Source organism: Ruditapes philippinarum, unplaced genomic scaffold (assembly GCF_026571515.1).
Source record: "Ruditapes philippinarum isolate M1 unplaced genomic scaffold, ASM2657151v2 ctg3038_1_1_1_1, whole genome shotgun sequence".
NCBI classification, from domain to species: Eukaryota; Metazoa; Mollusca; class Bivalvia; order Venerida; family Veneridae; genus Ruditapes; species Ruditapes philippinarum.
The window spans coordinates 44335-61633 of NW_026853823.1; the positions used below are offsets into that span (position 1 = coordinate 44335).

Consider the following 17299-nt stretch of genomic DNA (forward strand, 5'->3'; position numbering starts at 1 on the left):
AAAGAGCTAAGAGGCATAAGATACTTAAGCATGAAACATCATCTAATGAGTGTAATTTTTACCAAGTTTGTTCAAATAAAAAAAGTCCCTGGGTCAAAATTTTGGTCCTGCCCCCAGGGGGTCAATTTAATTTTCTTTAAATGCATATTGTAAAAAACTTAAAAAAAACCTTCTTTTAAGGAACTTTAAAAGAGTAGAGCTAAGAATATTTTGCATGAAATATCTTTCTAAGTGAGTTGTTTTACACAAAGATTGTTTAAAATAAAACCCTGGTGGCAAAATTTGGTCCTGGGCCCTAGGGGTTATTAATTTTCTTTAAATGCAAATAGTAAAAACTTAAAAAATCTACTTTTTTAAAGAACCAAAGAGCTAGAGCTAAGATATTTAGCATGAAAACATCTTCTAATGAGTGGTCTACCAAGTTTGGTTTCAAATAAAGCCCCCGGGTCAAAATTGGGCCCTGCCCAAGGGGATCAAAATTGATTTTCCCCTTTGCCATTATTTAAGAACTTCCCAAAAAATCTTTTTTTTAAAAAACCCAAATAGCTAGAGTTTATATTATAAGTTGAAACATTCCTTCTAGTGAGTGTTAAAAGTTTTGTTCAAAATAAAAGCCCTGGGTTCAAAATGTGGCCCTGCTCCAGGGGTTGTCATTGTTTTTTAACAGTATGGTGTTTAGTAAAAACTTAAAAAATCTTCTTTTAAAAAAACCAATAAGGGCTATAGGTTTATATTTAGCATGAATCATCTTCTTTTTTTAAATGTTCCAAGTTTTGTTCAAATAAAAAGCCCTGGGTTAAAATTGCCCTTCCAGGGGTGGGGGGGGGGTAATATACGGGTGAGCAACCTCAGAGCCATCATGGCCCTCTTATTTTAATTATTACCCCTTTATTATTATAAAATGGTATTAATTTTATGCTTGTCCAGAGAAATACTTGGGAAAAAAGAGTTTGATGAAATTTATTAAACTTTTACACAGCGGGAAAATAATTCAAGTGTGAAGAAAGTGGTTTTTATCAAATAACCCTCAATTTTTTGTTCGCCCTTGAAAAGGTTGACCATAAGGGGGTTACTTTTTGTCTGGGGTCGTTGTCGTGCGTCCCGGACATTTAACTCAGTCACTATATAAGTCCTTGATTGACTTCAAAACTTGGTAGCATGCTTCTTTTAATAAAACCCGAAGTCGGCAGTGCACAAGGGACCCCGGTACTCTGCGTTCTTATTTTTTTGAAGTTATTGCCCTTTGTTATTTTTCCATACTTTTAAAAATTTTGTCCGGGCCATTTTCTCTTCAACTAAAAAGCATGGATTGATAACATTCATAGAGAAGAAAATTCATTAAATAAAAAGTGCAGGGCAAAAAAACCATAACTCTGTACTTTTCCTAATTTTTGAGTATTGCCCTTTGTTAATTTTCATACTTTTTTTGTCCAGGCCAGATTTCTTTTAATGAATAAAAGCCATTTGGGACTTGAAAAACTTCATAGGATTGATAGGTTCTCATTAAAAGAATGCAGTGCACAAAACCAGTAACTCGCATTTCTTATTTCTTTTTAGTTTAAATTGCCCCTTTGTTTATTTTCATACTTTAATTTTGTCCGGGGCCATTTCTCCTTAAGTAAAAAGCCCTATTTGGACTTGAAAACCTCCATAGGTGATAGATCTCATTAAGAAGAAGTTGCAAGTGCACAAAACTGGTAACTCTGCATTTTTTTATTTTTTGAGTTAAATTGCCCTTTTTTGATTTTTTTCTTTATTTTTTTGTGTCCTGTCATTTTTTTCCTTCAAGTATTAAAAGCTATGGACCTTGAACCATCATAAATATAGATCTTATTGATAAAAGAATGGTTCAGAAACTGCTGTCTGCAACTTATTATTTTTTTTAGGTTATTGCCCTTTTTATTTTTCAATGATTTCATTTTTGTCCTGGCCATTTCCTCCTTTAACTTAGATTGTTCAACGAAGGCGACAACATCCACTTTGGCGGAGTTCTAAGTTTCTAGCTTTTAATTTTACAATTATCACTCTTAAAATACATGTTCAACAACTTTTAAAATAATGGTTTGTCTGGAGTAAATCTTTTCAAATGATATCACACTCAAAACTAAAATACAGTTGTAGAGAACTTTAGTGAGCAGAAAGTCTTTTGTTCAAATAACCAAAATTTCTACATTACTTTAGTTTTTGAATTATCTCCGTATATATTTCAATGATACTGTTCAAGATAGAGAGGATTAAAATATTGAAAAGGAATTTTGATTTGGGAAACTTTATAAACGTTATACAGTTGAAAGAGATTAGCATGAGAATTCCCAGTAAACAAAGCCATTATAAGACTTAGTTTCTAATGACATGGGTCACATTCATATAATGTGAATCGCAAAAAAATATTTGACCATTTTGAGTGTTTACTTTGATACTGAATACAGAAAATTTGATATATACTCACAATTGATTTATTTTTTTCATAGCTTGTCTCCCTTTATAATGTCATGTGCTTAAAATAGTCAAAGCTTGCAGTTTCCTCTGGTTAGCTCTAATTTCACTTGTTGCGTTCTCTTGTCAAAAAAGGCCCAATAACGTTTATGATGGACCTACACATTACATTAACCTACATTATTATATTTAAACATGTGTGTTAAAGAATAATTGTATCATCTACTGTTTCATTTACTGAATTGTGCCCACTTTATATTTATCAACGGCAACACCCTTCACTATTGAACTTAAATCTGCCCCGAAATAGAAAAAAAAGTTACTTGATCCTTCATACGTCCCCATCTGCTCACTAGTCTCCGCGAGTCAGATGTGTCGCCTTGTGAACAATGTAGTTTTAGGAGAAATGGCCAGGACAAAAATGAAGTATGAAAAATAAAAAAGGGCAATAACTAAAAAAAAAAATTTAAGCAGCATTTTCTGAACCCCTTTGCACTTTTTTATAAATAAATCTATCTTTACTATGAGGGTTTCAATTTTCCAATTTTCATACTTGAGGAGAAATGACCAGGACAAAAATAAAAAAGAAAAAAACAAAGGGCAAAACTCAAAAAAAAAAAAATTCCCAGAGTACCAGTTCTTGTGCATTTGCATTTTCCCTTTTTAAAATTGAGACCCAAATCACCCTAGGGAATTTAAAATTTCCATAGCTTTTTAACTTAAGGAGAATGGCCCCGACAAAATTAAAGTATGAAAATAAACAAAGGGCAAAAACCCTCAAAAAAAAAAGAAATGCAGAAGAAACAGTTTTGTGCACTCCCATTTTCTTCTTGAATGAACCTACTTTCCTATAAAATTTTTAAAAGTCCTGGCTTTTTATTCATTAGGAGAAAGAAATGGCCCGGACAAAAAAAGGTAAAGTGAACAAGTAAGGAATAATTTTTTAGATTTTTTTTAAGTTTTTTAGTGCTGCTTGCCTAAATAAAAACATTGACAGTTAAAGGGCCATAATTTAAAATAAAAATTTTTGCAGAAATTTACCTTTCTCCTGGGACATGTTTGGGAATCATGATTTTGTAAAACAAGTATTCCAAACTTCAAATAATATATCTCAAACAGTTCAGTCAAAAAGTGGACTGGTACTAGAAAACTTAACCAAAAGATTCAAAGTCGAAAAAGGCTCTTAAATTTTTTTAAAAACAAATCCGTTGACCAGAGTTTCTCTTCTTTGCGATACAGATGGGGGGTTTAGATGAAAATTTAAAGCAAAGCAATATTTCAAAGGGGTTAAGCGCAAATAAAGGGAAATTTTTACCCAAATTATCAATGTATTTTTCAAGTCAAAAAGGAAAAATTTTGTAAAAAACCCTTTGACAGAGTTTTCCCTTGTTTTTTTGGATAAAGGTCGTGATGGAAACCCAATAGGGTCTTTTCAAAGCAATCCTCCAATGTTTTTGAAATAAAATTTGAGGTTGGGGTAAAAAAAAATTTAAACCAAGCTCAAAAAACTTTCTAAGTCAAAAAAGGGCCCTTTTTTTTAATTTTTGTAAAAAAAACCTTTTTACAGAGTTATTTACTCTTGTTGAAAGATGGGGGGTTTTAATGATGGTGAAAATTAGTAATTTTAAAAGGGCCTTACTTGTAATACTTCTAAAAATAAAGGGGGGTTACGAAAAAACCTTAACCCAAAGGGTTGCCCGCCAACCCGACGCCAAACGCCGGTGCATTTGGGAAATAGTTTCCCCCTTTTCATGGGAAAAGTCGAGCAAAAAAACCCCTTCAAAAAATCTATTTTAATTAAATTATTTGGGACAAAGGGGGAAGGACAAATTTGTTTTCCCTAAGTAAGATTTATTTTTTTTTCCTTTTAAAACAAAATCTCAAAAACACCTTTTAAAAAACCTTTTTTTCCTCCCATGAGAAAACCCTTTTTCCCCCCAAAAAGAAACAAGGTCTGAAATTTTGAATGAAACACAGAATTTATCAAAAAATAAAGGGAAAGCAAAATTTTATAAAAAAACAGCAAAACCCCTCTTTTTATATTTCTATATAAATACCATTTAAAATAACCCTTTTATTTTTTGTACCATTTAAGTTATACAAAATTCAGCTTTCAGCTTTTTTGACTTTCCCAAAAAATGGATCACCTTAGCCCCCTTTAATGAAAATAAAGGGATTTAAATAACAAAAAATTTTTTCTCTAGTTTCTTTTTCTCAGGTTTTACTTATTATCATTTACAACCAGGCAAGCTTAAGAATACATGTTAAAACCAAGACACTATATACCACATTTACCCATATATATGCTCATAATACTATATATAAAGAATAAAGGGGTTCCCTAAACGAGAGAAAAATTATCATGCAAAACATAAACAAGAACTGTTCGGTAAAAAATACACCAGATCACTATTTTATTCTTTATGGTTTCCCAAAAGGAATCGATGTTATCCTATCAATAAACACTTTTTACTTTCATCGAAATCCAAAAAATGCTCCTAAAATCAACAAGTTTTCCAAATTTTCACTGAAATGTCATTGCATGTCGTTTTCGACGTCCAACGGCGATGCATGTTAAACAAAGGGAATTCTGGTCAATTCTAACAAAATCAACGAATAAATGTTAAAGATTTCGCCTATTTCTTTAAGGCAACTTCGTATACAGTCAAACTGCGTTTGTTTTTACTTCACAACTGTTTTGACGATAACCCCTAACAAAACTAATAAATTAAAAATAATTGATAGCTCTGTTCCAGAAAGTAACCCTTTTCCCACATTACCGCACCCGAATAAAGGGAAAATTTAATTTAATTTGGGTTAAACGGAAAATCCGGGTTTAACATTTTCCTTAACAAATGGGTTTATGACTTGGGCCCTTTTTCTATTACGGGGGTTCAATTTTAGGACTACCCCTTTTAAAATCCCCCAACCTAGTCCAAAATGTTTAAAGGTCCTATACAGTTATGATCAATACATCTGGGAAAATTTAAAATTTCCCCCCCCCAAATGGATGTTTTCTTCATTCGTTACAGTGAACCAAATTCCCCCTTTAAAAAAAAGGGAATAAAAATTTTAAAAACCCAAAAATTTGGAAAAAAAAGCTTTTTTCTTTTTTTTTTCTCTTCTTACATTTATAATGCAGAGCACTAATTTGTGTGTCTGTCATACAAAATGACTTTCAATAATATATTTTTAAATAACATTTGAAATACAATTTCTTTTTAATGAAAATACTCATAGTAATATAAATTGCTTTTTTGATATTTTTCTGACACATATGTGCAGACAGTACTTTGACACCGGTTTAACTGACAGAACCGTGTGAAACCATTTCTAAGCATGGATGCCAAGAAAAATTTTGGACTTTGTGAGAGGCTTGTAAATGACCCCAGATTGATCAATAAGGAACGTGTAACCAACGCTGAAAAAGCCTTTGACTATACTCAATCCATGAGAAAGTGCATCTACTTTGAAATCAATTTTGATTGAAAAAACGAGGCAAAGTAGTGATTTTGGGCAATTTTGAGATGTCCCCAACGTTCCATGGGAACAAGAAAAATTTTAAGCCTTGAGACATGTTTTGCCAAAAGGGAATTGGGCCAGCAAAATTTTTGCCAAATTTGATTAGGGGTTTGAAGCAGTTTTTTTAGTATTAAAATGCCAAAATTTTAAAATTGTTTAAAGGGGGAACCCTTTTAAAAGGAAAAAGGGCCTTTTTACAAAATGCCAAAGAAAATAATGGTTTTTTAAAAAATTTTTTCTCTTTAAATTGGGAAAAAATTTTACCATTACAAAATTGTTTAAACCCAAAATTGTATATTTATTTAAAACATAAAAAATAAAAAAAAATTGACAAAATGGAATTTTTTTTTTTTTTTTTTTTTTTTTTTTTTTTTTTTTTTTTAACAATTGTCTGGGGACCATATTGGGGTTTTAAATGGAATGAAGAAAAATTGTCACCTTTGAAAAACGGGAATTTTTACTTATATTTTTTTTAAACTTGGAAAAAAAAAAAAAGCAAAATTTGGGGATTTTTTGCCACTGGGAATGGGGTCTGTTTAATTTGACGCCCGTGTGACAACCCTTGTTTTAAAAAAAATGCATTTTTTCATTCATTTTTTTTGGAAAAACAGTTTGGTTTGTGGAAAATACAATTAAATATTTATATAATACCTGTGTTTGAATAATCTTTAGTTTCCCTTTAATCTTACTTACTTTTTCTAGTACATTACAAAGCCTTTTTTTCCAATTGAATAATAAAGAAAAAATCTTTATTTCCCTTGAAAATACAATTAGGAGTAATTTTCATTTTAAAACCATTCCAATACTACTCTCTTAGTGTGTGTATAATACAGAGACAATATAATAACATTTTTATGTATTTTAACGTCTCTGGTATATACAATGTATATATGTGTCTATACAGATGTACTGTAAATGTATATATATGTTTAGCACTATAATATGATTGTGTACAGCATGTAATGACATAATTAAAATTTGAAAAATTTTATGATAATAAAATATTAATAATATTTCTTCATATTACTCCACAGTATTACCACTAAAATAGAAAATGTTCTATCATTTTATTATGATATCTATTTTTTACATGTAGATTTGTGAAAAAAATGTGAATATCAGCAGTGTCAAAAATTGTTAAATCATATAAAATGTCAAATTAAAACACTGATAAATTACTTCAACCATGTATTGAAGAACAGGGTATAAATCATTTCCAACAGTCTTGCTGTTTGTGTTGACATTTTCGCGACATGGTTGTGTGTCTGCCTTGTAATCAAGAGGTCTGGGGTTCAAATCCTTTAAGTGCCTGAAGATTTTTCAGGTTAACAATTATCAAGGTGGCAGTGATTTTTTTTTCAACTTTCAAAACAACCTGTGGCTTTATAAATGGGGAAACTAATAGCTTGATTAATCAGAAAAGAGGAAAAATTTCAACCACTGAAAATGGAATTTACCCATTACATTAAAAAAAGTGTAATTTCAATTTAAAGGGGTTCCATTGAGGTATTTTGTCATGATGGGACTGAAATATTTTTCCAGATACTATAAATGTACCATTTTGATGAATGTTAGAACACTAATCTTTGTACAAACCTTTAGATCATTTGCGCTCCCACTTCGCTTTTTCCAGAATAATTATTCCAAATTTGTAAAAAGATGACCCAAAATGAAATGGCTAGACTTTAAATAGATATATAATAATTTATAAAGGTCAAAATAAAATTATTCTGAAATATTCAAGAATGTGGCCCCATTTGGTAGAGAAACGTAACGGCCGTGGCAAGACCAAAAAAATTGTAGGCGTATATGCCGGTTTTTTCCTGTAAAGGCAGACATCTGTGTAAATCAATTTTGTAAAAACTGTCGGGGTTTCCCTCTTTTAAATTTTGAACGGGAAAAGTTTTTGGGGGAAAGAAAGACTCGAGATTCCAAATTACTTTGAAATTATTAAAAAAAGTTTTTAATTCCCCAAAAAAATTGGGATCAAAATAAAAAAACAATAATTATTATTGTCATTTTAAAATTATAAACAATTTTTGCTTTTTTATAACATACCCCTTTTGACTTAACCCGGCCCGATTTAAATTAAAAATCCGTGAAGTAGGTTGGAAAAAAAAAACCCCCCAAAATTTTCGGATTTAAATTTTAAAACCCAATTTTTCGCTAATCAGAACAATAAATTTTATCTACATCTCTGGCTAACTCTTTTCAATAAACCACTTTTCAAAATTTTAAAAATAAAAAATTTAAACCCATAAATAATGTTTTTTTCAAAAAAAATTCCCGGAAAATAATACAAAAAAAATGATAAAAAGGGCGAAGAAGTTAAATACGCAAGCCGTCAAGCACTTAACCCCAATTTTTTTACTATCCCCATTCATAAAAATTCAAATTTCCCCTTCATAGAATTATGTGAAATTTCAAATTTTTATCCGCTTTCGGGGTTTTTTAAAAACCGTAATTTAAGTCAATTTGGGACAAATTTTTTTCAAAAAATAAATTTCTTTTCTCCACTTTTTGTTTTCAAATAAATCGAAGTTTTCAGAAATTTTAGACCAAATATTTTTTTTACTTTCCCGGGGGGGTTAAAGGGGTCGGTCAATTTGGGGTGATCACTGAATTCAGCTTTTAGCTTTATATTTTGAATACAAAATAGCATTTTTAAAGTGGGGATGAAACGTCAACAAAAGGGGGGCTGTTTCCCTTTTGGTGGAAAATTTTGGGGTTTTAAAAATCACTATTGGGATACTCCCCAAATAAAAAAAAAAAACAAACGAAATTTAAAAAAAAACACAAAAAGTCTCAAAAGCTAGTTTGTCCCGGGCCTTTCCCCGGACACCAAAGGGGGAAAAACTCGTTTTGTATAATTAATTTATAATTTTCCCTTTATTTGGGAAATCATTGTCACTAGCCCAAAAAAATAAAAATTGCCCTTAGATACTTTAAAAGGGGGCTCTCCCCCTTTTTTTAAATTTAAGCAAAATATTTGTTTTTGAAAAAGCGGGTTTCATATAATTCTTAAAAAACAAAAAGAAAATTTTAAGGGGGTAGAATTTTAAAATTTTTACGTCGATAAAATACATAAACAATAAGGATACCCCTCGGTACCTCTAATCTACCGTTCCGCTATCTATATGTAAATTAGTAAATACCCAATCTTCTATTTTTAGAAACGAACGTCACTGTGCGCTATAAATAGCCCTTGTGGGCGCTGTTTTAAAGGCTTAACAGTGACACTTTTCCTTAGTAATAATACAGAAATGTTTAGTTTGAAACAGCACAGAATTGTTTCCCCAACAAAAAAATAAAAGCAGAAGGCGGCTTTAAACACTATACAAATAATAAACAGAATACATAATAAAAATGGCCCTATAATTATAAAAAAAGAAAAACTGACATTAAAAATTAACATAGATAAAGAATAAAAATTGCCACGAATCTTCTTACTGTCTACAGTGTAACAGAGGCCGAAAGAATCCCTTTGATTTCATGAAAATATTTACATAGTAATATATTAGCTATAATTTGCAGACAACTACACACGAATGTTAAGATTCACACATTCCAAATAATCAATGCCATCTGTCTCACATATACTGGATATAAAGTACTGTACATTCTTGAACAGCTTACATATTTTCAATACAATAAGGATAAAAAAATACAATTCTTATTATCTTAACCAGTAGACAAAAACGCTAACAAACAATTCTCAATTATATAAACGCAGGGAACAAATAACAATTATAATATTATAATTTATAAGCAATCACGCGGACATTCTTAACTAGTTTCCATGCTACTTTAAGGTGTTTTTGCTGTTGCTGTTGTTTTTCAAACACCTTTTCATTTTTATATATAAAATTCTGGTTAAAGGGAGATCACTCGAGAACAATTAAAAGACAAAAGCAGACTTGGTTTTAATGAGTAGAGATAGTGGAATAAAACTTTTGGTTTACGATTTATGCAAGGTAAAGACAAATATTTGTTATTTTACTGAACGCATTTAACTAGGCATTAGTTTATAATTTTATTGTCCTATTATTTGAAATAACGTCTGCCATGACGTAGCGTATTTAATGATGACATCATCCCGTTGGAATGTCTTCTTGATGTGCCTTCATTTCTATATAGATACTCGAATCGCAGGCTCTGAAAAAGAAGATAGTTTCTTATCATTTTACCCAATGTAGAAAGATACATGAACCTAAGCATTTTTTCTAAGTAAATTATTACTTAATGTATGGATGTACTGCCGTTTTTTTTTGTTGTTATTATGTCTCAATAAATTACAGTTTTGAAATACAGAAAGAAACTTAAAATGTGCTTGAATGTGCTCCAACTTGCTCTAAAAAAAAATGCAGACTGCAATTTCCAAACATAGGTTATGTATAGAAAAAATAATAATTATTTCAAGATGTTTTTGTACATTCAATAGCTTTCGACTCATTTCAATTTACTTGAGGTAATAACAAGTCTATTCAAAACAAATTTTGGCATAATCAAATACGTGTCCACCATCAGGATACGGTGATCGGTATGTTTACAGAGTATAAGAAAAGAATAGTATTATAGTTTACAAAAAAAATGACAAAATTTCAGCAATCTAGTTTGATAACGTCTGCTTACAGAACGTCGGTGTTTCTACTCAGGTGCCCGCTTGTGTGTGAAATAATGCACGGAGGTACCCTTGACGTCTGTTCCCATCAGTTAAGCTGGAAACTCGCCATATCATATGACCTTTATTGTGTCGGTGCAACATAAAACAAACAAACAAACAAAAAACAACACCCAGCCAAAAAAAAACCGTGAGAATTCCTTTTACATACGTACCCTCTCTTTTTACGTTTCACAGCTCTACCAACGTTCACACACTGGCAATGTGACGGCACCTCTACAGGCAGAAACGTCACTGGTGGCCATGTACTAAGCCTCTCATCCCACACTAACATCCAGTGATGTCTGTACATCTGTAAACATTCACCACGGCTACAAGTACTGTTTACTCTGGAAAAATTATACAAATTATGTACATCTGTAAACATTCGCCACATCAACAAGTATACTAATTATGAACATCGGTAAATATTCACCACGTCTGTAAGTACTGTTTACTCTGGAAAAAAATATACAAATTATGTACATCTGTAAATTTTCACTACGTCTATAATTATTGTTTACTCCGGAGAAATATACAAGTTATGTACATCTGTAAATTTTCACTACGTCTATAATTACTTTACGTCTGTAAGTACTGTTTACTCTGGAGAAATATACAAAATAATATATATTCACATTTTCATTTATTCAATTTGATTTTCATTTATGCATAACCAAATATATATACATGTATACTATTATCATGAAACCTTATCCGTGTTTTGTTTCTTTTACTAATTAATATCCCAGTATAACTTTGCCAGGGAGTTTGAGATAAATTACGTTCATTTTATATAGCCTATATAACAATTATGAAATACACCGAATAGTTCGAAATATACCCAGATGGAAAGAAATTGTGCATTTGGTTACTTGAAAATTCTTTGTACATACATGATCAAAATTTGCAGGAATGTACTGATTTTAATGGTTTTATGTGTACAAGTGTGTTGAATATTTGTTAATTATAAGAATTTAAGTTTCGTGTAAATAGCGGAAGGGTGAAAAGTAAAAGTTGCTGAGTTGTGATTTTTAACGCTTTTTCTTTCGTTACGTGGCTTAATCAGTACATGTTGCGTTCATCTTATCTATGGATCAGTAAAGATGTACGAGACTATATGGACCTAATGTAATGTCATATCAATGCTTGAAAAAACAATTAAGAATCCAAAGGCAAACGAAGGCACAATCTTCCATCCTTCTGTTTTTGTCATAAAAGATTGTACGCTCCCTTCGCAGCTCACTGAATTCACTCACGTTACTTCAGACAGTGAGCGCTAGTGGAGCATTTGACCGATGCGTAGTCAAGAGTAAAAAGATTGTAGAGTTTTATTTTGACCACGGATTTTATTTAATCTGTTTTCTCTATCTATTCAGTTGTTTTCATTAAGTTTAATCTTAAGTTATGTGAGCATAGTCTTAAAAGGGAAAACGTTTTCTTAATTCACCCTTTGGTATTTTATCCAAATGTAATTATTACAAAAAGTTTCGATAGTAATCCAGTTTACATGTATTATCTAAATTTTCTTGTAATGACCTTTTAAACAAAGGGAAAAAAACGATAGGAGAAACGAATTGAAAGGAAATTATGCTATTGATAATTAGATAGTAGATAATTGATAATTAGATTATCAACGTAATGAGGTAAAATAAACACAAAAGACAAATGTAATCATAAGATAATTGTGGTTATGTTTGTTCTTGAATAAGTGTTAACGAGTACACGTATGTATAGAATTAGCGCGATTTGGTTATAAAACGCGCAACAATAGACTATAATTATAGATTTATCAAAAAGTAAATGGGCACGTTTATACATTGAGACAAAACTGTCCAACACCAAAGTACAGATTACAATACATTCATTGGATTGGATCATTAATTGACTCGATTCTGCTTGTTTAGAATACATTACAAACTGTTTCTTCAAATGTGTCTTCTTTTCTATGTAGTATTCGGCAATGCTCCATGAGAGCCGAATTTCTTTACAATCAGTTACGTAAGCGATCATGAAATGGAAAAGTATAAATCTGCGTTGAAAATTTGCAAGAACTAGCGAACAATATCATAGACAAAGATGAAGAATACAGAATATATCAAAGATATGATAAATGAACAACTGTAAGACATGAAAAAAAGATGGGAAGGTTGACAGCAAAATGAAAAGACTGAAATAGGTATTTACATATATTGTTTATGTTCGTCGAAAACTTTTAAAATTGTAAAAACAATTTATACAACAAAGAAAATGAAAACTTGATCAAAGACTATTGCTTTCGCTGCAACACATCCATCATAAAGGAAGTCAAAGAATCGCGAAACGATCATTTTCACAAGAAAAAATGCACGATACACAAGCGGCTTCGCTATCAATCAATTAGGAGCTGCTGCTGCGCTACCTAGATAGAGATTTAACTATTAAACAATGGAAGGCACAGTATGTTATATTAGTAGGTACAACTGCTAGAGCCTATGTCAAGCTGAAACTTTACGTCAACACGAACTTGTATTACTGTGCAATTGGGACTCAATATATAGATATAAAATATACGTAGATTTCTTATATTTACAGATGAATTGGAGCATATGGCACGCGGGCATTTTGAAACATTGACTCTTGTGCCAGCACATTGTGTTTTATATTGTTTTATCATTGAGCTATGGCACAAGCAAATTTGTATTGAACTCTGGCAAAATGATAGGATGAATCGTTTAGAAAAATGTTTAAGGGATAATAGACTTAATGAAAGACTAGGCGTATCTAGTGTTTAATTTCCAGGACTTGCCGTGCGGATTGGTACCTATGCCCATGAGGCAATTTGCGGCCTTAATTCAAATGTCAAACTCAATGTCCTTAATGATGAGCGTCCATAATATTGATGCAGCAACTTTGCTTTGAAATCGGACAAACTAGTAGATGACAGGGAGTTTCAAATACAATGTTTTTTTGGGAAACATTCTTATCAAAGAAATGAAATCCATGTCACATGTGTAATTTGTGGACGTATTTTTTTTGCTCCAGCACAATGTTTCTCACATTCCAGTTAGGGAACATATATAAGCTATTTCACCAAGATTGAATTCGGACAAATCAGTTGGTGACGGTGGGCTTCGGAGAATTATTTTTTTAGGAAAATGCCTAGATTTTATATATCTATAGAAGGCATCGCGCGCATACTGGAGCATATGCCACACGGGCATTTCGTCAATTATGTTATTAAGAATATTGGGCCCAAAAATGGCAGTCACTTTGGGCAAGGGAGGTAAATATTGTAGGAAACTATCTATAACAAACTACGAGTAACTTGACAATGTCGTTGTTTAATAAATAGTATAATGTCATTTTATACTCTATACAAAGACACACTTTTTTTGCATGCAAGAAGCACATTTATGCTGTAAACATAACAGATTTCAAATATTTACACTGTTTGTAAATTATCAGTATATATAAACAATTTAAGTATCAAACATAGTTAAACGTAATTAACCGACAATGCTATTTAAACATTATCAAAAAGTCAAAATGTGTCTATATTACAAGCAATCCATTATAAGTTATAACCACTTACAGAATGTTAATGCAACAGTCTTTAGGAGAATTGCCTTTAATATTCTCCAAAAGCGTCGTCTTGAAAAGGAAAACTATAGTTTTTTTACAAGGTACTCAACAAACCGCACGCATAGGTAAGGACTAAGTCAGTTAGACGCTAACAAATAGTAATAATAATAAAACGTTTAAAACAGTCAGTTCCATCTATTTAGGAGTTTCATATTTCCTTCTTAGTGTCTAACTGTAAGTTAATAAACAATGTTAATCGGACATAATCAAAAAACAAAACAAACGAAATAAAATAAAACAGCAACACGTCTTGTATGACGAGTCGCCCCAGCCTTCCCTGCGACTACAAGGGAAAGTCTAGTTTTGTATAATTATCATATTGTCATTATTATGGCAGTCTGATTCGTCACTAGCAACAATAATAAAATTGCCTTAGATACTTTAAAGCGGCCCTCCGCTTTTTTAAAGTTTAAGCAACTATGTTAGTTTTAGATAAGTCGTTTCATATAATTGTAAAATCAAAAAGAATTAAGGTGTAGAATAAAATTTGACGTCGATAAAATACAAAAACAATAAGGTACCTCTAATCTACCGGTCCGCTCTCTATATGTAAATTAGTAAATTCCCAATCTTCGATTTTTAGAAACGAACGTCACTGTGCACTATAAATAGCCCTTGGGGCGCTGTTTTAAACGCTTAACAATGATATAAAATAAATGCACTTTTCCTTGGTAATAATACAGAAATGTTTAGTTTGAAATAGCTCAGAATTGTTTCCCCAACAAAAAATAAAAGCAGAAGGCGGCTTTAAACACTATACAAATAATAAACAGAATACATAATAAAAATGGCCCTATAATCATAAAAAAAGAAAAACTGACATTAAAAATTAACATAGATAAAGAATAAAAATTGCCACGAATCTTCTTACTGTCTACAGTGTAACAGAGGCCGAAAGAATCCCTTTGATTTCATGAAAATATTTACATAGTAATATATTAGCTATAATTTGCAGACAACTACACACGAATGTTAAGATTCACACATTCCAAATAATCAATGCCATCTGTCTCACATATACTGGATATAAAGTACTGTACATTCTTGAACAGCTTACATATTTTCAATACAATAAGGATAAAATACAATTCTTATTATCTTAACCAGTAGACAAAAACGCTAACAAACAATTCTCAATTATATAAACGCACGGAACAAATAACAGTTATAATATTATAATTTATAAGCAATCACGCGGTCATTCTTAACTAGTTTCCATGCTACTTTAAGGTGTTTTTGCTGTTGCTGTTGTTTTTCAAACACCTTTTCATTTTTAAATATAAAATTCTGGTTAAAGGGAGATCACTTGAGAACAATTAAAAGACAAAAGCAGACTTGGTTTTAATGAGTAGAGATAGTGGAATAAAACTTTTGGTTTACGATTAATGCAAGGTAAAGACAAATATTTGTTATTTTACTGAACGCAATTAACAAGGCATTAGTTTATAATTTTATTGTCCTATTATTTGAAATAACGTCTGCCATGACGTAGCGTATTTAATGATGACATCATCCCGTTGGAATGTCTTCTTGATGTGCCTTCATTTCTATATAGATACTCGAATCGCAGGCTCTGAAAAAGAAGATAGTTTCTTATCATTTTACCCAATGTAGAAAGATACATGAACCTAAGCATTTTTCTAAGTAAATTATTACTTAATGTATGGATGTACTGCCGTTTTTTTGTTGTTATTATGTCTCAATAAATTACAGTTTTGAAATACAGAAAGAAACTTAAAATGTGCTTGAATGTGCTCCAACTTGCTCTAAAAAAAATGCAGACTGCAATTTCCAAACATAGGTTATGTATAGAAAAAAAATAGTTATTTCAATAACATATACATTCAATAGCTTTCGACTCATTTCAATTTACTTGAGGTAATAACAAGTCTATTCAAAACAAATTTTCGCATAATAAAATACGTGTCCACCATCAAGATACCGTGATTGCTATGTTTACAGTGTATAAGAAAAGAATGGTATTATAGTTTACAAAAAAATTACACAATTTCAGCAAACTAGTTTAATAACGTCTGCTTACAGAACGTCGGTGTTTCTACTCAGGTGCCCGCCTGTGTGTGAAATAATGCAAGGAGGTACCCTTGACCTCTGTTCCCACCAGTTTAGCTGGAAACTCGCCATATCACATGACCTTTACTGTGTTGGTGCGACATAAACAAACAAACAAAAAACAACACCCAGCCAAAAAAACCCGTGAGAATTCCTTTTACATACGTACCCTCTCTTTTTACGTTTCACAGCTCTACCAACGTTCACACACTGGCAATGTGACGGCACCTCTACAGGCAGAAACGTCACTGGTGGCCATGTACTAAGCCTCTCATCCCACACTAACATCCAGTGATGTCTGTACATCTGTAAACATTCACCACGGCTACAAGTACTGTTTACTCTGGAAAAATTATACAAATTATGTACATCTGTAAACATTCGCCACATTAACAAGTATACTAATTATGAACATCGGTAAACATTCACCACGTCTGTAAGTACTGTTTACTCTGGAAAAATATACAAATTATGTACATCTGTAAATTTTCACTACGGCTATTAGTACTGTTTACTCTGGATTTTTTTATACAAATTATGTACATCTGTACATTTTCACTACGTCTATAATTACTGTTTACTCTGGAGAAATATACAAATTATGTACATCTGTAAATTTTCACTACGTCTATAAGTACTGTTTTACTCTGGAAAAATATACAAATAAATACAAAGTGAATGAATGATGCCTACTGCATAGTTCACATTGATCTTTCTTAACTCTTACCAAGGACTTGCCCAAGTTTGACTTTGGAACAGCCCGTTTGTAGTATAAGGGATTTCAATATACCTTAATTTAGAGGCATATTAATTTTACTTTATATGAAAGACGTTGGAAGAAACTAAATTTAATGATATAAATTGTTAAGATGTTTCATGATTGATTAGATAGTAACAATTTTAATGTAGCCAGATCCATTTTCCCAGTAAATGACATGTTATATTAACCTAAATGCATGTCCCTTCATGAAAGAATATCATTATTTT

At 31.4% G+C, this 17299-nt stretch overlaps 1 protein-coding gene across 3 annotated transcripts in view; it reads right to left on the bottom strand.

Moving 5' to 3' along the window:
• LOC132738070 (uncharacterized) overlaps nucleotides 1-17299 on the bottom strand; it is a 47416-nt gene that overhangs the window by 8345 nt on the left and 21772 nt on the right. For 2 of the 3 annotated variants that reach the window (XM_060725496.1, XM_060725495.1), the window contains exons 5-6: nucleotides 16482-16655; nucleotides 13908-15815 (exon numbers count right to left, since the gene is read on the bottom strand). In XM_060725496.1, coding sequence (XP_060581479.1) covers nucleotides 15752-15815; nucleotides 16482-16655 — 238 coding nt within the window. In that variant the 3' untranslated portion in view covers nucleotides 13908-15751. Of the gene's footprint in view, nucleotides 1-13907; nucleotides 15816-16481; nucleotides 16656-17299 lie in introns of those variants that run through there. The other variant, XR_009626817.1, reaches the window with a different exon arrangement.